The following is a 26,687-nucleotide window of genomic DNA, read 5'->3' as shown; positions in this document are numbered from 1 at the left end:
AGACCATATTCACACGGCGGTCATTTTGGAATTTAACATTGAAAATGCCACCACGTTGCCGTGGCAACTGGGTGGCATTTCATTGACTTAATGGCAATATGGCCGCCGTGTGAATATGGTCTGACTAGTGTCAAGCCGAGGACTTGTAGAAATTATTAAGCGGCGCAGTAAAGCCAACTGTCATCAAGAGGAGAGCAATTCCATGTAAAGATCGGCAGAGTTACTGTAGGAGCTGTGGTACTGCCCATAGCTGGGCCCTTAGTTTGAAGGTAAAAGTCATTTTTGAATTTGAAGTAGTTAGTAGTGAGAACGAGTTCAGTGAGTTCACTTATACAGTTTGTCCGAAGGATCCCTTTGTCTGAGAAAATAGTTGACAGCCGGTCTGCCAACCAAAGGAACCTTCTGTGGGATTTGTGAATCAGTATAAATAACTGGAATAATAATAATATGTTTTCATATAACTCACTCAATGTCTCGTTTATGAAAAGAGGAGTAGCCTCCCAATGGCTTCCCGCAGCTGTCTCCTCTCTAACGTTGGAGCCAGCTTTTGCCTCAAGGGGCGACACGATTTTTTCCTCCTTGACCAAAACAGCCTATACAACCCTCCTGCTGGGCTCCGCCACGGAGCTCTACAGGGCGGCAGGGGACACTCCGACCCGGGAGACAATGGCTGAGATCCCCCAAATCTTCAATGGAATCCTGGTGCTTATTGAAACCGCAATCCAAGCCGCGGGGCGCGCCATGGCTACGCATGTTGTCCAGGAGAGAGATAGGTGGCTCAACCTCTCTGAAACCTCTGAACAAGAGAAAAGGGAGATCCTGAACCGAAAAGTGTCACCCGCCGGCCTCTTCGAGGGCACGGTGGCGGACAGAAACGTTGTACTCGCAATACATTTCTTTTTTTGTTGTTGCTGTAAGTGAAGACAATGTGCGGGATCTACCTTTTTTTCCTGTCTCTCAGTGCGAGTGAAATGTTTGTGGCTGCCAGAGTCAATGCTTTCAAGCTGTTCTTTGGAACTTAATGAATAGATCATTGTCTGTATAAGTAACCCTGTGAAGAGCAGCACTAGATACTGTCCCAAATGCCCTGTCTAACATGTTTGTTTGGACTGTTTTTTATCTATGTTCCTTGTTGTATGTTATTGTATGATTTTATATTGACCATTAGTCTTCATTCATGTATTGGCTGCCTCCTCCTACGCACCTGTCCCAGGTGTACTGTACCTGAATATGGCAAAAAAAAAAGAACAGTGTTTAATGTAGTTTCACACTGCATTTCACACTGCATTAAACAAATATCTATGTATATCTATGTATTTCTGTTTCAGAATCCACACTGAAGAATGGCAGGGAGAGTGTGTGTGTGTGTGTGTGTGCGTGCGTGCGTGCATGAGTGAGAGAGAGTCACACACATGATACAGCTTTCTAGGAAGGGAAATAAAAGACAGATGAGTTACAACCAAATGTCTATGGAGCTAATGGCAGCAGGGTAAATCTCTAGAAGAATCTGACCCACTGAAGAAGACTGAGGACCGGGAACACAGAATGGGTGAAATACTACAATAACTGTTAAAGAGTTTTGTTTTAAGATGAGCCATTCAAGGGGTATAAAGTTCACACAGATAGGTCATTGCTCTTATCACATTGATTTTCTTATACTATACCACAACATCTGTTTTTGAACTTTCTGCCCGTCGTCACAACCCAGGGGGAGGACCTTATTTGTTATCTGGATCCGGATGTAAATCAGTGTCCATAACTATGCAGTGGATTCCTCCTCCTCTCCCTTCCCTGAGAAGCTAAGCTTTGTATTGTTGTCATTTGGTTGGAGAAAATCTCCAACAGACCATCATCATGTCTATGAGTAAAGGCTTCTACGTCAGCAAGGTGGTGGCATTGGTCGCCGCCGTCGCCGCCGTGGCGGCCGTCATCATCATCATCGCGCTCTCTGTGGTCTACTCTCAGGAGAAGTCCAAGAACGAGAACGTGAAACCCACCTCCACCGCCGCACCTCCCTCCACCACCCCCTCCGGCCCCAAGGAACCCTGGGAGCTGTACCGCCTTCCGACCGCCCTGTCGCCGGTCTCCTACGACGTGACCCTGTGGCCTCGCCTGGTGCCCGACGACAAGGGCATGTACGTCTTCGGCGGCCACTCCGCGGTGCTCTTCACCTGCCTGAGAGAGACCGACCTCATCCTCATCCACTCCAACAAGCTCAACCTCACACAGCTGGGCGGGACGACGCATCTGGCCGAGCTGACGGGACTGGACGGAGCCACGGCGCCGGGCATCAGCAGGACCTGGCTGGAGGTCCCCACTCAGTACCTGGTGGTCCAGCTGACAAGTAAACTGGAGGTGGGGAAGTCCTATCGGTTGTTCACAGAGTTTATCGGAGAGCTGGCCGACGACCTGGCGGGATTCTATAGGAGCGAGTACATGGAGGATGGAACTAAGAAGTAAGTAGTACTATATCGTCTCTGTCGGGCAGAAACCTCTTATCTCCATATTTTAACAGTTTTTGTAAATTAATGCCCTATTCAATCACACAAAAGTCTGGTTTAGTCCGTTTGGGGAAGTGTATTTAGGGCATTTATTTTCTTAATATTGTTTTAAGCAAATCTCTGTCAGATTTTGCTGTTTAGCTTAGTTTTAAGTTTGGTTTAGTTTCAGGTGATTTATAGCTTACAATATACGGTAGTTGTAGCAGCAGCAGCAGTAGTTGTAGTATATAGTCATAGTAGTCTGACTGAATGAAGTTATGTGGAATCCCATTAACTGAAAATAAATCATGCATGCTCTCTCTCTCTCTCTCTCCCCCTCTCTGTCTTGAGAACAATAACAACTTACAAAATGCTCAGCTAAACTGAGTTCTCTTAGTAATTGTAGTGGTAGCAGCAGAACAGTAGTAATAGTAGTATCATTGTATGGTAGTCTTGGTAGTAATAGTAGTTAGTCTGTAGTGGCATACACAATAACATTTTTGCCAGTGAATCAAAGTTTTATGTGGGTTTAAAACAAAACATCAAAATAAGAATTAGACTGAATGAATCTCTCTCTCTCTCTCTCTCTCTCTCTCTCTCTCTCTCGCTCTCTCTCTCTCTCTCTCTCTCTCTCTCTCTCGCTCTCTCTCTCTCTCTCTCTCTCTGCAACATGCTCAGCTAAACTGACTGTTAAGGTGTAGTGCAAGGACAGCAAGTAACCTTTTCTAACCCATATAATTATGGCCAATTGAAGGACGGGAACTTGCTACACACTTATCCTATTCATACAATAATAACTATATTTCTCTAAAAGTTAATAAACTAAAGATTTGCCAGGTTTAACTGCGTACTGATAGAGGTGTGTAATCAAACCTTACAGATGCAGACATAAATGCTTGTTTAATCAGTGCAGACCAGACCACGTCCTTGATTCTGGCACCTAGGAGGACATATACCTGTAGTTCATTGAAAAGTTAAAAAAAATAACATTTTATCTGGAGACAGACAGTTATAGTAGGCTATTCCTTCCTTCTTTTCGAACAGATTTTACAAGCTTCTCAGCTTTGAAGTTTTCTTTCAAAGCCTGCCTGGGATCCAAAATAATGAAAATAGCAGATCTACAAGCTCACAAAGCGTTGCTTCGCACTGCGTTGCAAGCTTATAGATCTGCTATTTTAACAACTTCTTAAACTTTTTTTTATTTTTTATGGAAATTATTTGATTTTTAGTTTTTATTTCTGAACTGTTTTTTGAAAAATTTTGGAATTGTTTCTTGATTGATGAAACGTTGTGACTTTTTTGTTGAAACGTTTTTTTGAATCTTTTGAAATATACATATATATTTTTTTGTGGAAAACAAAAAAAGGGCATTTTGAGTTTGCGATCCATAAAAATTGGTCCGCGACCAAAACAGCTGTTTGGGTCAGTGGTTTAAGGCATGTGAAATACTTTCCCATGAGAGCATGATGTGAACATTTTCATCCAAAAGTCTAAAGAGGAATGTTGATGGTGAAAACAGAGCTTTCAAAGAAAACTTGAAACTAGAGTTAAGTGTTCATGCTACCCGGTATCATCAATGCAAAGCCACATCCGGTGGTGGAAAAAGTACTCAGATATTGTACTTGAGTAAAAGTATCAATATCACAATGTAGAAATACTCTGTTACAAGTAAAAGTCAGGTGTTCAAAATGTCACTTGAGTAAAAGTATAAAAGTATTGGCATCAAAACATACTCAAAGTAGGCTACCAAAAGTAAATGCAGAATGTGTCACAGTCAGACTTTGTCATTGATTGTAGTGTCTTGTATTTCTATGTATTTTGTTCCCTAGTCTAGTATTCTTGGTTCTATGTTTCTGCTTGCCCCAGCTGTATCTGATTTGTAATCACCCCTCATGTGTATCTGTCTTGTTCCCTAGTCAGTCCTTGTTGAGTCATTGTATCCTGTCACATGTTTTATGGCGGATTCAGACTATGGTCCCAGGTGCGGACCACAGATGTTGTGCGGGATTCTGCAATGTGAGGGCGGATTCAGTATTTCTCCTACGGAACACTAACAACATTTCTCCCATGGAACATGAAGGTTATAGACAAGCTTTTTGCTAGTGTACTTACAACAGTTGCTCAATTACACAATATTGAACATGTGAAACCTCTTCAGCACATTTGTTTGAAGTATTTGATAGATTTCCAGTGATTGTTTCCAGTGAACACATTAGAAAGCGAACTCACAGATGTAAATCCCTGCCGACTACATTTGATTGGGTAAAGCGAGGCTTGCTCCCTGATCTAAGGCCGGCCCACTTGTAGGCCAACGTTCACACCTTCTGAATCGCCCTCCCGACAGATGCAGTAGCGCAGCTCGGAATCTGTTCTTGAGAGATTAGTGTTCGTGGGATACCATTTGTAGCTGTCCCAGAGATTGGTTGAATTTTGTGGTATGTTATTTTATTATTTTTCTGAAACTGTGATAATTGTGAAAATATTTCTTATTTTTGTATTTGTATGGTGTCTTCTACTGTTGTCTGCATTGTGGCCTGCTGTAGGCTGTAGGGGCAGATATCACGTGACACTAATCACTAGAAAATAGCAGATTTGTAAGCTTTCGTGCAGCGTTGTGCGCTTGTAGATCTGCTATTTTTTTTAAATTGTGGAAATGTGTGCAAATCTTTGAATGTATATACGGTATATATTTTTCAAGCGAACTTTTTACCCCCATCTCAAGCACGAAGTAACACGCTATGAGCTTGCATATCTGCTATTTTTGAATAGCTGAAGTATAAAATAATGTCTCTCTTTCTCTCTCCGGCCTCTCAATTTCTTTTCTATGCTACATTATGCGATGAACCAGAAATAAAATTCTGAACATAATTAGAGTAAAATCGCGTGTCAATGTAATTCAGAAACACTTTCACAGTTAAATGAACACATGATTTTGTTGTGTACTATATACATTATTCTTTATTGCAGAGTATTGGCCGCCACTCAGATGCAGCCCACAGACGCCAGGAAAGCCTTTCCCTGCTTTGATGAGCCCGCTATGAAAGCTGTCTTCCACGTGACTCTGATCCACCCCCATGAAACTGTAGCGCTAGGCAACGCCAATGACATCAGTAAGTTAGCATTTTGAATCCTCAGTTAAAATGATGCATATGTGAGCTAGTTCAGGCAGATCCCTCAGGGGTCTTCAACAGGGGTTCCGGGAGGACCCCTAGGGGTCCTCAGAGTTACTACAGGGGATCCGCCAAATCTTCAGATCTACAAGCTCACACCGCCTCGTGCTGTGAGGCGTTGTGAGCTTGTAGATCGGCTATTTCCGGAGAGTTGCTGTAGAGGGAAAAAGAGCAGACTAAGTACAGAGCCAACGACAAGTTGACTAAATATTGAGGATTTAAAAGGTTAACTATCTGAAAATACACATTAGCATGAATCCAACTATCAATGAAAAGTTTAATCTGCAACACAGTTGTATACAATATGTGGGGGGGGGGTCCCTGCTTCATCTCTATCTCAGCTAAGGGGTCCTTGGGGGTCCTTGGTCTCATAAACGTCGAAGACCCCTGCTCTAGAGGTTTCACACATGCGCATTACTATGTGGGTGTATACGGATATGTTATTACACTCTATAACACTGTGGAGCCAAGACGCTGACGTGGCAATCAGCCGACCAATTTGGCGGGTTATTTAAACACGCTTTGATACACGCTGAGGAAGGCTTGACGCAGAAACGCGTCTTTGTATGCTGTGTTTGTCCGTCCATATGAAAAGTACCAGTAGGAAGGACTTCGGAGTGCTGGCTATTGCTTTATTACTGGGTTATTTAAACACAGCTCAGTCTCTGCTCTTCCTACTGCTGTCAGTGTCCCTTACCTGGTCTGTTGAGATGCACCTGTTTGCTCCCACCGCCACCCCAGCACCACCAGGGGGCTCTGAACGCCAAGATAAAATATATTCATGCTTGTATTTACATTCTATGAATAAAATATTGGTTTCAATCTATTCGTGAGTTATCTCATGAATAGATTGAAAAACATTTAGATATTCACCAAACAGCTTATTCTGGTATTCCTCTGTTTTTACTTCAGAGTATCCCTAGGCCTAGAATAAGCTTTCATTCCATATTTTCCAGCATTGCAAACATCTGATGATAAGGAATAGGAGGGTCAGGTGGAGAGACCTGACCCTCCTGACACTCCTGTGAAAAATTGCAGATCTACAAGCTCACAACACCTTGCGCTACGAGGCGTTGTGAGCTTGTAGATCGGCTATTTTCAGCAAAGATATTTGGTGTAGAGGGGAAAAAAAGCAAACCAAGTACAGAGTGAAAGGTCAAGTTTACTATATTGTGGTTAAATTAACATGAAGTCACTGCTTCTTGCTCAATCATTGTAAGTTGATGAGAACGTTGACTAAAAGCGAATGTAATATTTTGCATTAATGTTTGTCAGCGTAAGAGTTTCACTGTTAAATGGGAAAAGAAGACATCAACAAAAGTGTGGCATTCTGACACCAAACCCTCTCTATCTATTTGACTTGTTCTGGCACATGTCCACTATTGTCCTTATTTTGGTACTGAAACTGTTATATAATCATTCTAAGAGTGCAAGCCCTACTGTCTGTTCAGACCCTTGTACTCACTTGATAGTATTTTAACTACCTTACTCGCTTGCTTAGTATAAAACAACCTTAAACAACCTTTTCATCATGATCTGTGTGCATGGGGATCGCATCTTAAACAAGCTCAGTGCTTAATGAGTCTTCCAGTTTAGTAGACCTTGTATTGTGAATTTGTACTTCCATGTACTGTTGTTCTCATGTCTTACTAAATAAAGTACATCAATCAAACAATCAATTTAAAGGTAGGGTAAGTGATTTGCGTTGGTTAAAATAATTGTTAAATAGCTCTATATTCTGATAGTACTCATTGCTATAGAGTGTTTGTTCAGTATTAGGAGTCTCCTTGTCTCTCCACCTCTTTATTAAACAGAAAATGCATTTTCGTTTCAGTTTCAGTTTCATTTCCAATTTTATCCAACCAGGACAGAGAACTCAATCAGGATACAGATTAAACAAGTGAAATTGGAAGTGATGACACTAAGAAATGAGCATGCAAAATTGGAACTGGAACACTATACAAATTAAGCTTAAAAATGGGTACTTTCTCCTGATTGGCTGAGATTTTGACACCTACCGAAAAAAATATTTTCTGAGCTGGAGAGACATCTGTTACTGAAAAAACACTCTATAGGAATGATTACAATCAGAATATAGTATTTTAACCTTTTAACAAAATACTTTTTGTTTTAACCCAAAAATATCACTTACCCTACCTTTAACACCTGAAATATAAGATAATAGACATACAAATGTAAACAGTTCTGTTGTCCTGAAGGTGAAAGTCACAATTGTATATGATTGAGGTTATTGAGGCTATCTTTATTTGATTTTTCTTTCTTTCTTCTTTTAAATATACTTTTTGGGCTTTTCAACCTTTATTGGATAGTACAGTGAAGAATGACAGTAAACAGGACAATAGGGACATTGAGCGACATGCAGCAAAGGTTGTCAGGCTTGGGAATCAAACCAGCATCTCATTGTTAGGCTGCATTAGAGTATATAATAATATAGTATACATATGGTAATATATAATGGGGTATGCGCCTTAACCTCTAGGTCATCAGTGCCCCATTGGCTATCTTTAATTAGTTACTACAGTAGTTTGAGACCTTCTGTAATAACTTCTCTACTCTATTTCTCTGACATTGTGTCCTTATTTCCATACAGTGACGGTCAACGTTACTATGGAGGGTCAGAGTTTACTTCAGACCAGTTTTGAGCCCACCGAGGTCATGTCCACCTACCTGCTGGCCTTCGTCGTTTGTGATTTTGGACACATCAGCTCTCCACCAGGAGATGCTGTTCTGGTAAACTTACAAACATCGTGCAGTAGTATTTCTCAGCTCTGTTCCTAATGCTAGTTCTCTATTATACAACAGGTAGTTCCGATGAAGCAATCTGATTGGTTGAAGTAGGCTCTCGACCTGTGCCTTCAAACGAGCATGACTAGCACACCTAATCAAAATATAGAAATCAGCTGGGCTGATCAGACGGAGTCTCGCAGAGCAGAGCCGGCTTATGTGGCTAGGTTAGCGGTTAGCATTGGAGGTTTGCAGCCGTAGTAGCCAGTCTTAATTTTGAGAGCAAATTCTGATTTAGTCTTTTGAACAACACATAATTTAGTTTTAGTCCTATTTTAGTCCTCTTAAGTTGTTTAGCTAATAACAGTTAAGTTTGGTTTCTCTATGTGTCCAGTGTGAGAAATGTTGTCTGGCGTGGCTGAGTAAACAGATTTAGATGGTAACTGTTGTATAATCGCAATATTACACTCGAGGGTGTGCTTTATCAAGATTATTGGCACTTCAGTGAAGCTTGCGGAACTCGGCTCTGCCTCGTTCCTGACCGCATCACTGGTGTCGTTTAACATTGCTTAATTAAACCACAGCTATTTAACTGGTTCTATACCAGCTACTGCTGCTAGTTAAATGCCCCTTCAGTATTTTGTTCAAAACTCAATGCCGCCAGCTACTGGGTATTATACAGATGAGTGTATAACCTTGGTGAATAACGCAGTTGTAGTTGAAGACTTTACACAAACTATTTGAAGAATCAGATTTCTCACTATATTACTCTTAACGTGTTGCTACAATATTTACATTATATAATGTCTTTGAAAGATCTGTTAAAAGGTTGTTACATTTGGTGATATACAGCTTCATGGTTGTGTATTCAGATTAGGATATGGGCTCGGAAGAAGGCCATACTAGAGGGTCAAGGAGACTACGCGCTGAATAAGACAGGCCCCATACTGTCTTTCTTTGAAGGCTACTACAACTCCACTTATCCCTTGACAAAATCAGGTAAGAACTCTCGTTTTCTAAGTACTGCTAGTCTCACATTGCAAAATGATCGGAGTGAAGCATTGAGAGACTTATGAATCAAAATACCAACTGTAACACTTAACATCAACAGAACATGCAGGGGTCATCGTCATGCTGGCTTGTGTTGGACATTTTGGCCACAGACATTCAAAATGAGTGGACAATAATATTACCAGAAACGCATAAAGAGCTAGCCATGAATGACCATAAAAGGTCTGTTACTCTGAGAGTGTACAAATGGAACCAAATGGACCCGTCCTGGCAACTAAAACATTTAAGAACCACTTGTGTCCTAGTGGACTCCTAATATGCCATAGTGACGTAGTAAATCAGTGTCATATACATATTCTGACGAAAACCTGGAGACTGACAATTCGTTATTGGGTCTTATGATCAAAATAAGAACACCACGGACGAGACCAAGTCTTTGCCACGGACACATTTGTCCATGTACGGACATATTGATGACCACTGAGAACATGGTCTACTGTACGTTTCAAAATACGCAGAGTGTTCGCAACCTCTTAAAGGTAGGGTAAGTGATATTTTTTGGTTAAAACAAAAAGTATTTTTTTTAAAGGTTAAAATACTATATTCTGATCGTAATCATTGCTATAGAGTGTTTGTTCAGTAACAGGAGTCTCCCTGTCTCTCCAGCTCTTTAATAAACAGAAAATACATTTTTCGGTAGGTGTCAAAATCTCAGCCAATCAGGAGAAAGTACCCATTTTTAAGCTTAATTTGTATAGTTTTCAGTTCCAATTTTGCATGCTCATTTCTTAGTGTCATCACTTCCAATTTCACTTGTTTAATCTGTATCCTGATTGAGTTCTCTGTCCTGGTTGGATAAAATTGGAAATGAAACTACAAAAAAAAAAAAAAAAACTACAAAATACATTTTCTGTTTTATAAAGAGCTGGAGAGACATGGAGACTCTTTATATGGACAGGACACTCTATAGTAACGAGCACTATCAGAACATAGACCCATTTTGCAATTATTTGAAACTTTGCAAATCACTTACACTACCTTTAATAGTTTCCTAACAATAAAGAAAGATAACTTTCTTTATTGCTTTTCAGAAGAAATGTCACAATGTGCTTCACACACAATACAATTATAGCAGAAAAGGACAAAATACATGTCAAAGTCCTGAAGTAGCTAGTGCTTTAAAAGGCGATGCTGAGGAGGCCGGAGCACTGAGCTCTACTCATTCATGTTTTTCTCCATGTTTCAGACCAGATCGCTCTGCCTGACTTCAGTGCTGGGGCGATGGAGAACTGGGGTCTGATCACCTACAGAGAGACAGCCCTCCTCTACAACCCCATGTCCTCTAACCTGGACAGGGAGGCGGTGGCTTCAGTCATCTCTCATGAGCTGGCCCACATGGTACAGAATATGCTCCTTTGAAAATGTGGTGGGTATTGTGAGAGAAATAAGCAACCATGTCAAGGAAAACAATCCCAAAAGAAGCGACTGTTATAGGCCACATGAGCACGTTAAACCTGTAGTTTAAAACATATTTGAAAACAGCAAAAAAGTGTATTTATGAATATAGTAATATAATTCAAATGTTTTATGGTGATGATTCACCAGGAGCCTGGATGGCTTGGTTCCAGGCTTAAAATAATGTATATAAATATTTTTTTGAAATCTCTATGGGGGAAAAAAAAGATATCCCACGATTTTTGTAACCAATTTTTTTCACCCAGTGCCAATTGCCTACACTGTAATCCTTTTTTTTTATTGAATATTTTATTAGGCAAAAAAATGTAAAACAGCACAGTTATACATTTAAAATACTTTGTCTAACAGGTCCGTTCATAAAAGTCCTTGCGGACTTGTTTCCAATGAGGGCCTTGGTATTCAATTCATAGGCATATATAGTGGCACCACAGTTCAAATATCATTACAAAAAAACATCAAAAAAAATAACACTATATGTACCAAAAAAAAAAAAAAAGGGGGAAAAAAATATGTACAAGAACAGGGGGGGGGGGGGGGTCTGCTGTCTAACGGGAAAATGGTACTACCTCCTCTTTTGGCCTCCTGAAAGGTGATTTTTTAAGGCTCTTTTAAATGAGCCCAGCGAACTGCATTTTTTGAGGGATGGAGTTAGACTATTCCAATCCTGGGTGGCAGTGCTGTAGAAGGAGAATTTGCCCATGTTTGTTTTATGGGTGGGTGGTACCAAATTGTTGTTAACGCTCCCTCTGGGCGCTACTCTCCCTCTGCCAGCCTAGGGAAAGGCCATAACTGCTCATGCTTCCTTCAATGCATGAGGAGTGAGCAGGCCGCTTCATATCACCTGACAGGGAGGAGTTTCCCCGGTAGGACGTAATTCGTGGAAGGAACACGTTATTCCAACCAGTTCCTTTCCCCTCCATCAGGCGCCCCGGCTGACCAGGGGGAGGCAGTATAGAGACGAGGATTACTGCATGTTTTTTGTGAGGGTACCTACCCTAGGGCAGTGTTTATCAACCTTTTTTGTGCCAAGGCACACCTGGCATAGCCAAAAGATCCCAGGGCACACCTAGATACGGTATATATATATATATATAATTATAATTATATATATATATATATACGGTATATATATATATACACACACACTAGGGGTGTGCCGATACACTAATTTCACGAAACGATACGATATTGGGCACACAACTTCGATACGCACTTTTTTTATTATGAAAATATATGGGGGAGAAAAAAAGCAAATGCAAACAAATATTTCTGTTTTTGCATTATTCAGACATGCAAACTTGTAGCATGTTGTCACCCTTTTCACCTCGGGGCTGTTTGCATGCCTGATTATTATTATTGTAAAAAAAAAAAAAAAAAAAAAAATGGTATTATATTTTTTCAAACCTTCTTCAAACGGCGCGGCACACCTCAGCAGTAGCCCCGGCCCAAAATTGGGACGTTTGCCAGGGTTGATAAACACTGCCCTAGGGGACATGGGGAGAACATGCACACTCCACACAGAAAGGCCCTTTCACCAATCCCACCTAGGGTGGCACTGATGACGCTGAGGAGAGAACACGCTCCCAGCGCCCACAGCGTCCCCGGCGGGAATCGAACCCAGGACCTTCTAGCTGTGAGGCAACAGTGCTACCGACTGCGCCACCGTGCTCCCATTAATGGGGTTTATATCGGTGGCACCACAAAATGGCCGCCACTGCTATGCCCTATACTGTACATCGGCTATTTGAAAATAGCCGATCTAAAAGCTCACAGCGTGTTGCAATGTGACACAACCTGCAACTACTTACAAGCAACTTTACTGAAAAATAAGTGGACATGGGAACACTGAGTCCAACTTAGAGAGTAAGAAAGGAACAAAAGGAGTAAAAAAAACCATTGTCATTATGGTACATTTGTTCTAATCTAACCATGTTTTGTCCTCAGTGGTTTGGGAATCTAGTGACAGTGAGATGGTGGAATGACATATGGCTGAACGAGGGCTTTGCCACCTATTTCTCATATCTGGGAGCCGATTCTGCTGAACCAACATGGGGTCTTGTAAGTCCTGCTGTTTCTAAGTCTCATAAATATTACCTTACATACCCAAAATGGAACTTTTCTGCTGTCAGGCGTCAGTGGGGCGTCAATCTTAGCCAATCAGGATGGAATATGAAAAATCAAACTGATCCGTCTTAATCACATGACTATAGAGATCATGTGTACCGATTTGCGTGAAATTTGGATAATAATAATATATTAATATAATATAAAAAAAAATGTTTTCCACAAGTCGGCCTCCTGGTGGCGCTATAAAAGGCAAATGTGAAAAATGCAGCGCAAAGGTTTTTCCATGGCCTCTGGAGAAACTTTGTATGCACACTGTGCATACAAAGTTTTACACAGATCGGTGCAGTTATAGGTAAAAACACAAATAGGCCTGTTATAGCGCCACCATGAGGCTATGTTGAAATAAATCAAGTGGTATTTCTTCCTCGGCCTAATGGGAATGTGTGTGCAAAATTTCACGGAAATTGCATGCCGTGTTCATGATTTGAGGCATTTTGTTCAAAACGGAGTACTCCTGCAAACTTTGGAAGCCAATTTTAGCCAATCAGGATGGAATATGAAAAATCTGAAAGACTTGTTTCGTTTAATGACTATAGAGATACTTTGTACCGATTTGTGGGATTCTTGGACAAAATCTGTAGGAGTACTGTCAAAAAATGAGTTTTGCACAAATCGGCCTTCTCCTGGTGGCGCTATAAAAGGCCCATGTGAAAAATGTGGGGCAGAGGTTCTGAATTGGCATCCAGGGAGTGTGTGTGCACAGTTTCGCTGCGATCAAGTCAACGGTGCCAGAGATTAGCTGTACACAGACAGAATGACGGACGGACACACGGACACACATACACAAACACGGACGGACACACAGGGGGCAAAACGTATATTGTTTTTATTGTCTCCGCCATGCCTTTCGGCCTGGCGGAGACAATAAAAACAATATACGTTCACTACTAGCAGAAACAAAGACGTTTGTAGGTTGTTGAAAGCCTACTCTCCACGGTGGGAGGACTTTTAGACCCCCACCTTTTGTGTAAAATCCACCGCACGCAGAAATATTATATTTACTCCAGAGCGCCACCTACAGATCTGGTCAATGGTATTTTTCTATTGACCAGATCTGTAGGTGGCGCACTGGAGTAAATACAAAATGTCTCCGTCCGGTGGGTTATTTAATTATGCACAAGTGGAGGCCTGAGTGTTTTCCCATGCGGAGAACAGGCTTTCAAACACCCAATCCGTCTTTGTTTCTGCGAGTAGTTTATTTTGACTGAGGCGTAGACATAGTGCACCCGTTCAAATGGGGAAAACCCACGTACTGTACAGTCGCGTAGCATAGGATAACTCATAATGCTATGGATCAGCACTAAGGGGTAGCCATAACTGAGTGATTAGTGAGCCCGCCTGCCCTGGTGATCCTAAGCCTCTGGTTGTCCCAGGTTCGATGCCAAGGCCAGCAATGTGTCGATCGATGTGTCTCTCTGAACAAGACACTTAACCCCTACTTGCAGAGGACAAATTTCACGTATGTGCAAATAAACAGTGACAAAAAAAAGGCCCAAGGAGTGGGGCCCAAAATTATTGTTATAAGGCATGAACAGCAACTCTTGCTGTGTTGTCCCCCCAGAAATCTCTGGTAGTTGAGTACGAGGTGCATGGTGCGATGATGATGGATGCCGTGGCTTCCTCTCATCCTCTGTCCTCTAAAGAGGAGGACATCCAGAGACCTGAACAAATCATTGAACTGTTCGACACCATCACCTTCAACAAGGTACACACACACACACACACACACACACACACACACACACATTTTTGTCACACTGTCACAGATAAACTCTCTTCCTCTCTTTTTTCATAGCCTACTCATACACACTTGCACATACAGATATAGCCTACACAAGAGTCTGACGTGGTTAACTTCACGAAAGCCTCTGAGAAAGGCACTGGAACATTCCGTTCTGAAGGTCCATTACAGTGAGTATGAGTGTTTCTTTACAATTGAAAGATCTCTAAATAAGTTCAAAATACTGTTTTATAGTGACACTATAGCATGCTTTAATATTGTGCTGCATTATATGTATTTTGTCCAAAACAAGAGCTTGAAATAAAGTAACACATTTTCTAAACTCTCACAGCTTTTTCCATATTGACATTGTCCATCTCTCCGCAGACTTACTTAGACATGTTCAGCTACAGCAACACAGTCTATACAGACCTCTGGGAGCATCTACAAATGGTAAGCCCTTTTCATAACAAAATAAATAAAATAATCAATTATGTGTTTGTGGTGTTTTTTTCAATGTCATTAATGTTCATTGGCTGTGTTAGACGTGATGGACTGAAAGGTTTCTTGTTTTGTTTCATTAAACTGAACATAACACTGGAACATCAAGGATTTGATTTCTGCAAACAGGCCATTGGTTTTGTTAGGTTTAATAGGAAGGTATAACCGTATGTTTTTGATGTACTGTAACAGTAAAATGTGTGTGGAATATGTACAGGCCTGTCACAATGACTACATAATCGTCTATCGCAATATTTGACATAATGGCAATTATTTATCATCATAATTGTTTCTATGTTGAGAAAAGTTCATACATTTTTTACATTTTTAATTTTTTTTTGGAAATAGCAGATCTACAAGCTCACTGAGCTTGTAGATCGGCTATTTCCAAGTATAACATATAAAATATGGTGTATTTTGCCGATAATATACAATATTTATTTTGATTATTGGCATCTTTATTGGTCATTGTCAGTCATTTCTTTGTGTATTTAAGTTTTTTGTCATATCTGGCCCGTTCAATTTATTTGTTTACAAAGCCTAAAAGCCACACAATTAACTCATTAATCGCAATTATTTGTGTGACAATTAATCGGCAAGTAAAATGTCATAATCGTAACAGCCCTAAATATGTATTTAAGTGGAAGCATTTTGAATAAGTAGGACCCAGAAGATGTTGAAGAGTCCATCCATCCATCCATCTTCAACCGCTTATCCAGAACCGGGTCACGGGGGTAACAATTCCAACAGAGAGCTCCAGACTGTCCAAGGCAACATTAGCAACTTCCTCCTGGTATGGGGGATCCCGAGGCGTTGCAAGGCCAGTGTGGAGATATAATACCCCCCATCTGGTCCTTGGTCTGTTGAAGAGTGAATTCTAATTCTATTTTCTATGTTGTACTGTGAATGTACTACCAGGCAGTAGACGGTGCCTCTCCCAGCCTGGGGTTGCCCTACTCTGTGGAGGACATCATGAACCGCTGGATTCTCCAGATGGGATTTCCGGTTGTGACCATCGACACCCGGACAGGACATATCACCCAGAAACACTTCCTGTTGGACCCAGACTCTCCAGTGGACAGACCCTCTCCGTTCGAGTAGGAATCAGTGTTTGATCTTGTTAAAATATTCGCTTTAAATACTATATATATTCAAAGATTGATTGATTCAATGATTTAAAAAAAATCACACCCAGTGTGAAGTGGGCGGTGTGGTCACAGTGGTCATCACAGTGATGGAAGTTCACTTAAAGAAAAGTAATATTGTGGACCAACCATTGTACACCCCTAACTTAAAAAAAACCATAAATGTGTTTTCTTTAAGTGCATAGTCCTATTTATAGGGCTATGCACATGTGTCATGTTTCACTAGCCAATCACAGTCCTGAATAGACTGTGATTGGCCAATCACGGTGCAGGGTTAGGGGGGTACACTGGTGGCCAATCACAGCGCAGGGTTGGGGGGATGCAAAATCCAAACCTCACATATAGGGGCGGTTTCACCGCCCAAAAATAGCAGATCTACAAGTTCATAGAGCGGCACGAAGTGATCTGCTAATAGCCAAAGTATAAAATATGGTTAAAGTGGTTAAAATGATTGTGACGCTATCAACTCATTTTGCTGGGGACCCCCCGGTACCCCCCAAGGACCCCTTGAGAACCAATGTTATAATGTATAATGTATAATGTGTGTGTGTGTGTGTGTGTGTGTGTGTGTGTGTGTGTGTGTGTGTGTGTGTGTGTGTGTGTGTGTGTGTGTGTGTGTGTGTGTGCGCGCGTGATTGTTTAATTGTACTGGATTATAACTCAGTCTGAGTTTTAGTTTAGGAAAAAGTTTCAGAATTTTAAAACGTTATACCTGTATAATGTTCCATAAACTATATGCACAACTGTTAGATAACTGCTTATCTATGTATGCATATGCTCATGTATTAATGTACATCATGTACTGTATGTGCTGTCCTGTCCCTAGTTATGAGTGGATTGTACCCATTCAATGGATAAAGAGTGGTGCAGTGCAAAAGCAGACCTATTGGCTCGATAAGAAAGAAGGTAAGACTTAATTCACGTAAATGGAACAATAATATCTGCACGCTGGTAATAGGTTCCACTTCTTCAACGTTTTGATATTTTTTTAAGCTTTTCTGCCTTTATTGATAGTACACAGTAGAGAGAGACAGGGAGTTACACGTAGCAAAGGTCGTCGGGCCCGGGAATAGAGCCTGCGACTCTCTGTTAGGCTGCATTAGAGCCTATATGGTATGCGCCTTAACCGCTAGGCCAGCGTCTGACACTGAAGTGGATGTGCATGCAACCATCTCCCTTATCTAATATTTAATCTAAACTCATGCACAGAAAATGGCCTCAGTGCTTACAATGTGGGTGATGTCATCTACATAGGAACCTGCGCTTTCTCTACAGCAGTGTTGATTCCGTCGACTAAAACCATGACGAAAAATGTTCTCAGACTATCTTTTGTCACAAATTAAAACTAAATAAAAACGAAATAAAAACTAAGCTATGATGATAATGACTATATATTGACAATTTCGTCAACCAACAAAAACTAGACGGAAATGTTAGCGAGGACTATAGTGGAGAAGAGATCCAGTAGAACTAAGACAAGTGGTTTTATGCTTGGCTGCGCTTGGGTGTCATGCTCCAATCTAGCCGATCTAGATCTTGTAAATCGGCTATTTTCGGTAACCGATATACAAATCAGGCATTTCGACGCCATCAAGGCCTGCCGAAATAAATCTGTAGTCAACTGTAGATTTAGTTGACTAAAATCTTACAATATTTAGTCTAAGACTAAGACTAAAAGTAAAACATTTCCAGATGACTAAAACTAAAAAACTACATTTTATTCAAAAGACTATATGACTAAAACTAAAAAGTCAAAGTAAAAAAAAAATTGAAAATACAAATCTATTCCACATCAGATACCAACATAAACATGACACGCGGCAACAGCAATGACTGGATAGTGGCCAACATCGACACATCTGGCGACACATCTGACTGGGAGCGACTGCTTTACACACTGCAAACAAACCCACAGGTACAGAAAAAAAATACACCTTTACAGTATTTGTTTCAGCCCTGGTCCTTCACTGTTGTTGTCCAGAGTGCAGTGCAATGTTCATTTTGACAGCACATTTGTATCGTTGCTGTCGGGCAGAAACTTCCTATCTCCATATTCTAACTTTTTGTGTTTTTTGGTGAATTAATGCCCTACTTGATCATGCTACAGCGTCACACAAAAGCATCAAAAGTAGCAGATCTGCAAGCTCGAAACGCAGCAGCAGTGAAGCGACGCGTTTTTGAGGAAAATAAATGAAAATAAATCCTTTTCCTGGGCTCCTTTCCCTCCACCCTTAGTCTGTGGTTCCAATTTGTTGTAATTAAATAGCACAAAAAGCCGCTCTACAAGCTCACAACGCGTAGTGTTGTGACATGTTGTGAGCTTGTAGATATTCTCAAAAAAAATTTTTACAATAATTTGGAAAATTATTGAATTATGAAGTTATTCATTCTGCTCGACAGAGGTGGACAAAGTACTCAACCCCAGTACTTGAGTAAGAGTACAGATACTCCTGGTCAAATTTACTCCACTACAAGTAAAAGTAGCTCAGTCAAAATGTTACGCAAGTAAGAGTAAAAAAGTAATTATTTTTAAATATACTTAAGTATTCAAAAGTACATGCTTTTAAAAATACTTAAAGTACAAGTAAAAGTACAAATCCTTTGAAGTCCTCGACTACCTCAAGCACTGTCCCGCAATGATGTCCTCTGTGTTAAATACCGATACTTTGGTTTTCTTGGCATAGAGCTTGAGACAGATCTTCCTGCACTCCATTTCTACTGCCAGAAGTAGTTCCCTTACATTCTCTGCTTTGTCCGAGACTCAGGCAATGTCATCTGCATAGTAGATGTCAGTAATCATGATGGGAGTTACTAGCTTATCAATCAATCAATCAATAAAACTTTATTTATAGAGCACATTTTCACACAACCTTAGTTGACCAAAGTGCTGCACAGGTAAAAGCAAAGCAATACATCAAATCAAAGAACAAAAACACATAACATATATAAAACACATAACATGTATGCATTTAGGAGACACAGACACAGACCGAGATTGTGCATTGACACCTATGTACACAGAAGTTAGGAAACGTTAGATAGGAGTTAAAATAGGTTTTAGTAAGGACTTAAAAATCTCGATGGACAGATCTGATGTGGGGGGAGATTGTTCCACAGCTCTGGGGCCGCCACCGCAAAAGCGCGGTCAGCTTAGTCTTCCTCGGGACCAGCGTGAACCCCAGTACTTTGGTGATAAAGAAAATCTATTTGGTACAAATTCTCAGTTCCAGGGCCATCAACTGTGACCTCTTTGTCAAGATACAATAATATTCAGCTTCAAAGATTAGGACATGGAGCTAACTTTAAACTGAGACCGTCTGTTCGTTTTGATTACAGTGATTACACATCTTTTTTCACCAGCTCATAAGATAAGAGGATGTGGTCACAAAGAGGAAGTTTTCATTATGTACCCACACCCACAACCGATAACTTCACCAAAACAAGATGACGCCGACATGCTTCTCCAAAAGTGGACACGTCTCCACTGCTTCTCCAAAAGTGGACACAGCCACTTTTGGAGAAGTACACTTGACAGCTGTGGAGACGACGAAGAAATAAACTAAGATTAATCAGTGAGTTTGCGTGGGCTGGCCTGCAACGGCAATTGTGGAGGTTGTGGAGGGGAGGGTCATGTTGGGACGGGTGCTTTCGGGGCTTACGCGCCGATTGCGACGGAGGTTTGGGATTTTGCCTTTTGTCGTTGCTGCAATAGTGGTTGCTGCCTTGCTAGCGCTGCTCTTTGTGGACTGGATTGAATTATGGGTCACTGCTATGTACATGAACACAGTGGTGGAGCCACATGCGGGTAGCATTCCTCCCCAGGGTGTCCCTCCGACGAGACCGGAGGAGTTCTTGCTCATGCCCAGTCCTCTGGTTTGTCAGCGTGCAGAGCCTTATCTCCTCATTATGGTCGCGTCTGCACCTGCCAATCAGAGAGCCCGCGGGGCTATCCGGGAGAGTTGGGGAGGGGAGGTTGAGGCGAGGGGTCTCCGGGTCATGACTCTGTTCATGGTTGGCGAGGTGTCCGACCCCGGCCTGGCCGAGCTGTTGACCGAGGAGGCACGGGAGCACGGAGACCTGATCCAGGGCCGTTTTCTGGACAGCTATTCCAACCTCACCCTCAAGACTCTGGGCATAATGGGCTGGGCCCGTCGCTTCTGTCCCCAGGCCAACTTCATGGCCAAAGTGGACGACGATGTGTTTTTTAACCCTGACGCTCTGCTGCGCTTCCTGAACAGGGGCCGTGACCCCTTCGAACAAGGAGACCTGTACCTCGGCCGGGTGCACGCTAGGGATGCTCCGACCCGTGACCCGGACAGCAAGCACTACCTCCCTTCCGGGGCGTACCCTCTCGATGTCTTCCCAGATTACTGCGGCGGCACAGCCTATGTCCTCTCTCGCTCTGCCTTCCTAAAAATCTCCCTGGCGGCCGCTGCCACACCCGTGTCCACCCCTCTGCCCCCCGAGGATGTGTTCGTTGGGCTGTGTGCCCGTGCAGCTGGACTGCTGCCCACGAACAGCCCGCTGTTCTCTGGAGGACCAACCGTGCCCTACGGGCGTTGCTGCTAATCATATTTAACTCCCCCCCCCCCCACAAAAAAAAGCATGTGGGCAGTGGTGGACAGTAACGGAGTAAATGTACTTGAGTACTGTACTTAAGTACAGACTCTGAGGATCTGTACTTTACTTGAGTATTAGATTAGTTTGATACTTATTATTTTGGCATAAGGACTTACTTGAGTACATTTCCAAGACAAATATTTTACTTTTACATTTCTAGGAAGGCTGTAAAGTACTGAGTACTTCTAGGTTGGCTGTTTCTTTTTTCCACATGCTGCTCTCACACTAGCCGTGTTTCTGGCTTCCCCCTCCGCCTCTTTGTTACATCTTGTATGGGTGTATCCGAGTAGTGGTTCTACAAGCAAGCACATCAGTGCAAGCAGTGGTTTCAGAGTTATTTCTCTGAAACAAGAGTTACAAGGTTCTATAAATTCATTGTGAAAACATTACAGCAATTCATTGATACAAAAAATGAAGAAATGTACTTTTGTATGTACTTGCATTTTATCATGTTGTGTATGTGAATATTTGAATTCCACTTGATTCACCTTTAGTGGAAGAACAGCACTACAGCTGGCTCCCTCCTTTCCTGTGCTCCCTTGTGCCTGTATTTAAAAAGAGAGGGTTCTTTAACCCCCCTCCTGATATATTTTTGGGGGTGGGTGTGAAAATGTATTTGACTTGTTGTTCAAATTAAAATGATTTTCAGTTTTATGTTGGTATTTATTTTAGTTAAAAAGAACATGTTTGTTTTCATCATGTATGTTTTCATACTCTGCACCCCAGTATTGTCAAGTTGGTTGGTTGGAAGGGGATCCGATTTGATAAGCTTGGCTTGGCTTTACTTGTACTTTGAGTATTTTTAAAAGCATGTACTGTAAAACACTGTAAAATAATAATAATGACACGAGATCTATTTAAGAGGCGCTGTGTAACTTTTTTTTTAATGAATAAAATGTAATTTTGTACAATCTGTATGGTAGAGTATGTTAATGCAATATAACGTATACAATTGGGGCAGTTATATTTTGTCTCCCTGCTCTTCTATTGAAACCTTCAACCTACCACATGCCTTGCAAACAACACCTGCCTCTCTGCAACTGCCATCTCTGCAGGCATGGATGCCGATTTATGTTGTGGGTAGGGTACTCAACAAGTCACACACACATCAACCAAGTTTTAACCCCTTAATCAGAAATACCTGATGAATGTCAGTTGGCAATACACTACTTTTGCTGTAAGTGAAGACGGTGTGCGCGATCACCATTCGTTCCTGTCTCATGCACTGGCTGCCTGCTCCTATACAATTTGATAATTGGCTGATGATGAAACCATAACTGGCATAAGGACTTGGTAGATTACAGGGAGAGAGTTTGAATGACAGAAATCTGTTCACAATAACACACAGTATCAGAGCGGGTACATCATGCATTGCATCCTGTGCACGTTACGAAGCATCACACAATATATAGTCATCCGACCGACACATCCTGTGGTTGAGAACCACTGCTTTAATACAGTGAATATCATTGTAACATGATCAAAAAAAAAAAGAAGATGTGATATGATATTTTTGCCATATTGCCCACCCCTATGAATAGTTATATCAGCATGCCCATATATGGCATTTACTGATGACATTACATTACATTACATTACAGTCATTTAGCAGACGCTTTTATCCAAAGCGACTTACAATAAGTGCATTCAACATAGGTAGGGAACGAAACTACTAATCACCAGAAGTCTTAAGTGCATTTCCTGCATAAACAAGCAACCAAGAGTATGTTCCTTTCACTGCCCTATAGGCTAGCACCAGGGTTTTAAACTGAATGCGAGCCGCTACGGGGAGCCAGTGCAGAGAACGGAGAAGGATAGTTGTGTGGGAGAACTTGGGGCGGTTGAACACCAGACGGGATCTCCATATATGTGAATAAAAGGGACAAGGACAGACAAATACAGAGATCTCCATTAATGGCTATAAAAGGGACAAGGACTGACAGACACACCGATCTCCACATAATGGGCATATCAGTCACATCTGCGGTGACACGTAGGTGTCGAACTCTAGACGTGAGGGCCGCGTAGCGCCCCCGAACTTCTAGTCATCTAAAGTCCCAGTTGAGAAGCTTGTATGTGAAAAAGTGAAGCCTCCATGAGCCAATGAATATTGTAGAGGGCAAGGCTTCATAAACAAAAAATTTGTATTTTAATCCTGAAAAGTAACAGTTTTGGACGTTTCCACCTGACAGAGACCATATAGTTTTATGGTCATAGGCTTTTTAATCAAACTAGACCATACCCGGTGAAGTGCGCAGGCGAAAGTAGTTGCAAACGTGGGGTTATTGCACGTCCTGTCACACGTCCCGTCCCGGCCCGAAACTAACACTGCAGTGTCAACAGACTTTAAAAATGTCTGCCAGTCTGCCAAACCACATTGACTTTGACTAATTATTATTATGATTTTATTTCAGCAAATCCCACTAATCAACCGAGCTCAAATTATCGACGATGCTTTTAACCTTGCAAGGTGAGAACATGGTTATATAATACTGTTGTCACCATTGTGCAGTGATGGAAGAAGTTCTATTGTTTTTTTTACTTAAGTAAAAGCATCAATACCCTATTGTAGAAATAGTCTGTTACAAGTACAAGTCCGGTATTAAAAATTTACTTGAGTAAAAGTACAAAAGTATTGGCATCAAATTATACTTAAAGTACCAAAAGTAAAAGTACTCATTATGTAGATTGTAGAAGGTCCGATTTCACAAGTTTTCAAATGTATAAAATGTATAAAAATCCTTTGAAAATAGCAGATCTACAAGCTCACAACAAGTCTCAAAGCCATGCGTTGTACTGTAGCTCGGCTATTTTCAAATGGTAGTAGTAACTAGTAACTAAAGTTTTCAAATAATTATAGCGGTGTAAAAGTACAATATTTGCCTGTGAGATGTAGTGGAGTAGAAGTAAAATTATTGAAAATTGGAAATACTCCAGTAAAGTAAAAAATCACACCCTGTGTGAAGTGGGCGGTGTCTTGCTAGCTAATCACAATACTGAATGGAGTCAACCAATCATGTACAAAAGATAAATATATTTATTGAAACACTCTTTATGATGGACGAAAGCATAACTTGAAAAAAACCAATATTTGGTTGCTTATATAGGGCTATGCACATGTGTCATGTGACACTGGCCAATCACAGTCCTGAATAGACTGTGATTGGCCAATCACAGCGCAGGATAATTCTACAAATTTCCTGGGCCCAGATCACAGCGCAGGAAAATGTACATTTTTCCAAATCTCACTTATAGGGGCGGTTTCACCGCCCAAAAATACCTCACAATTGTACTTAAGTACAGTACTTCAGTAAATGTACTTACAGTACAGTAGTTACTTTCCACCACTGCCATTGTGCCTTTGAAAGGTAAGAGTTCAACATAATGAATGAGTACATCTTCTTCTTTCCAGGGCAAATATTGTGAACATAACGCTGGCCCTGAGAACCACCAAGTTCCTGGTCAACGAGACAGAATGCATGCCCTGGCAGACGGCCCACATTAACCTGGGCTACTTCTACATGATGTTTGACCGCAGTGAAGTTCACGGACCCATGCAGGTTGGTAAACAATGCTCAACTATTATTGTCTCCGCCAGGCCGAAAGGCATGGCGAGAGAGTATGTTTTGCACCCCGTCCGTCCGTCCGTCCGTCCGTCTGTCTGTCTGTCTGTCTTTCTGTCCGTCCGTCCGTCCCTCTGTGACCAGCTAATCTCTGGCACCGTTGGCTTGATTGCAGCGAAACTGTGCACACACACTCCCTGGATGTCGATTCAGAACCTCTTTACATGGGCCTGTAATAGCGCCACCAGGAGGCCGCTTTTTGCAAAACACATTTTTTGACAGTACTCCTACAGATTTTGTCCAAACGTCACGCAAATCGGTAAACAGTGTCTCTATAGTCATTAAACGAAAAGTGTCTTTCAGATTATTCATATTCCATCCTGATTGGCTAAAAATGGCTTCCAAAGTTTGCAGGAGTGCTCTGTTTTGAACAAAATGCCTCAAATCATGTACACAGCATGCAATTTCCGTGAAATTTTGCACGCACATTCCCACTATGCCGAGGAAGACATTTTATTCAACATTTTTAAATCAGCCTCATGGTGGCGCTATAACAGGCCGATTCGTGTTTTACCTATAATTGCACCGATCTGTGTAAAACTTTGTATGCGCACTCCCTAGAGGCCAAGGAAAAACCTTTGCCCTGCATTTTTCACATCTGCCTTTTATAGTGCCACCAGGAGGCCGACTTACTGTATGTAAAACATTTTTTTTAATATTACTCCTTCCCATTTTATCCAAATGTCATGCAAATCGGTACACATTATCTCTGGACTCAAGTGATTAAGATGGTTCCGTCAGATTTTTCATATTCCATCCTGATTGACGAATTCCGAACATTGCTCGCCCACAATAACCTACCTGACCTGGCGGAGACCTGTGCTCCTCGCCTAGTTTATAGTAAAATAGTGCCGGTGCTTCTGTAATGATACAAATTGATATATCCATGGATAAATTTTTCAAAACAGCATGTGCTCTTTACTCTCAAGTGGCAATTTCTTTTTTCTTTTCCTAATGAGTCAACTTTTCAACTTAATTGATATCTATTTATTTAGATTACATTTATTTTTAGTATGCAATTATTATTCATTTTTTAAATAATCATACTATAATGCTGCTATACATCGTTGCTGTCGGGTGGAAACCTCATTATGTCCAAAACTTTTACTTTTCAGGATTCAAATTCAAAAGTAGCAGATCTGTAAGCTCGAAACGTGGCGCGTTTTCAGCTTTGGAATTGTGTGACGCTGAAGCATAGGCGAATTTTAGGGGGCGGCATGGGGGGCACTTGCCCCCCCGGTGGCCGGACGTTTTTTTTTTTCCCAATATATTTTAAAGGTAGGGTAAGTGATTTTCTTTGGTTAAAATAAGTGTTAAATAGCTCTATATTCTGATAGTACTCATTGCTATAGAGTGTTTGTTCAGTAAAAGGAGTCTCCTTGTCTCTCCAGCTCTTTATAAAACAGAAAATGCATTTTTGTTTCAGTTTCAGTTTCATTTCCAATTTTATCCAATCAGGATAGAGTACTCAATCAGGATATAGATTAAACAAGTGAAATTGGAAGTGATGACACTAAGAAATGAGCAGGCAAAATTGGAACTGGAACACTATAAAAATGAAGCTTCAAAATGGGTACTTTCTCCTGATTGGCTGAGATTTTGACACCTACCGGAAAATGTATTTTCTGTTTATTAAAGAGCTGGAGAGACGGGGAGACTCCTGAACAAACACTCTATAGCAATGATTACTATCAGAATATACTGCTTTAACCTTTTAACAAAATACTTTTTGTTTTAACCAAAAAATATCACTTACCCTACCTAAGTATATGCAGAATATATGCTTCATATATGCCATATTCAGGTTCATATATGTGCATATATGTGGATATATAGGAAATATATGTCTCTTCTATGTCCACATGTATACCACATATACATATATAGAGACATATATGCAGGCGGACAATTTCGTATATGTCACATATACTATATAATAAACATATATGTTGCATATATAAAAACATATATGTTCATATATTTTCTTTGCCCCCCCCTGGTGGCAGAGGCAAAAATAGCCTATGCGCTGAAGTATGATCAAGTAAGGCGTTCATTTACGAAAAAACACA

The 26,687-nt window shown here is 41.1% G+C and overlaps 3 protein-coding genes across 3 annotated transcripts in view; all 3 read left to right on the top strand.

The window, feature by feature from the left end:
• LOC308083051 (aminopeptidase N-like) overlaps positions 1 to 26,687 on the top strand; it is a 53,199-nt gene that overhangs the window by 26,243 nt on the left and 269 nt on the right. The gene's annotated exons all lie outside the window — the stretch shown is intronic.
• On the top strand, positions 1,861 to 24,942 carry LOC308081813 (aminopeptidase Ey-like; the record flags this gene model as incomplete). Its single annotated transcript, XM_080423437.1, has 14 exons — positions 1,861 to 2,456; positions 5,448 to 5,590; positions 8,262 to 8,401; positions 9,268 to 9,394; positions 10,653 to 10,804; positions 12,827 to 12,940; positions 14,571 to 14,714; positions 15,117 to 15,182; positions 16,149 to 16,327; positions 17,202 to 17,281; positions 18,172 to 18,290; positions 23,410 to 23,465; positions 24,408 to 24,555; positions 24,922 to 24,942. 14 exons carry the CDS (start codon positions 1,861 to 1,863, stop codon positions 24,940 to 24,942), a joined length of 2,085 nt encoding a protein of 694 aa, XP_080279563.1.
• On the top strand, positions 20,029 to 20,944 carry LOC308083070 (beta-1,3-galactosyltransferase 4-like; the record flags this gene model as incomplete). Its single annotated transcript, XM_080425200.1, has 1 exon — positions 20,029 to 20,944. The coding sequence occupies exon 1, from the start codon at positions 20,147 to 20,149 to the stop codon at positions 20,942 to 20,944; it is 798 nt and encodes a 265-aa protein (XP_080281326.1). The 5' UTR covers positions 20,029 to 20,146.

The sequence above is a fragment of the Gymnoscopelus braueri genome, assembly GCF_963280865.1.
Source record: "Gymnoscopelus braueri genome assembly, chromosome: 1".
Lineage (NCBI taxonomy): Eukaryota > Metazoa > Chordata > Actinopteri > Myctophiformes > Myctophidae > Gymnoscopelus > Gymnoscopelus braueri.
Note: the sequence above shows the minus strand (reverse complement) of the source record. Positions and strands in the feature narration are given on the sequence as shown.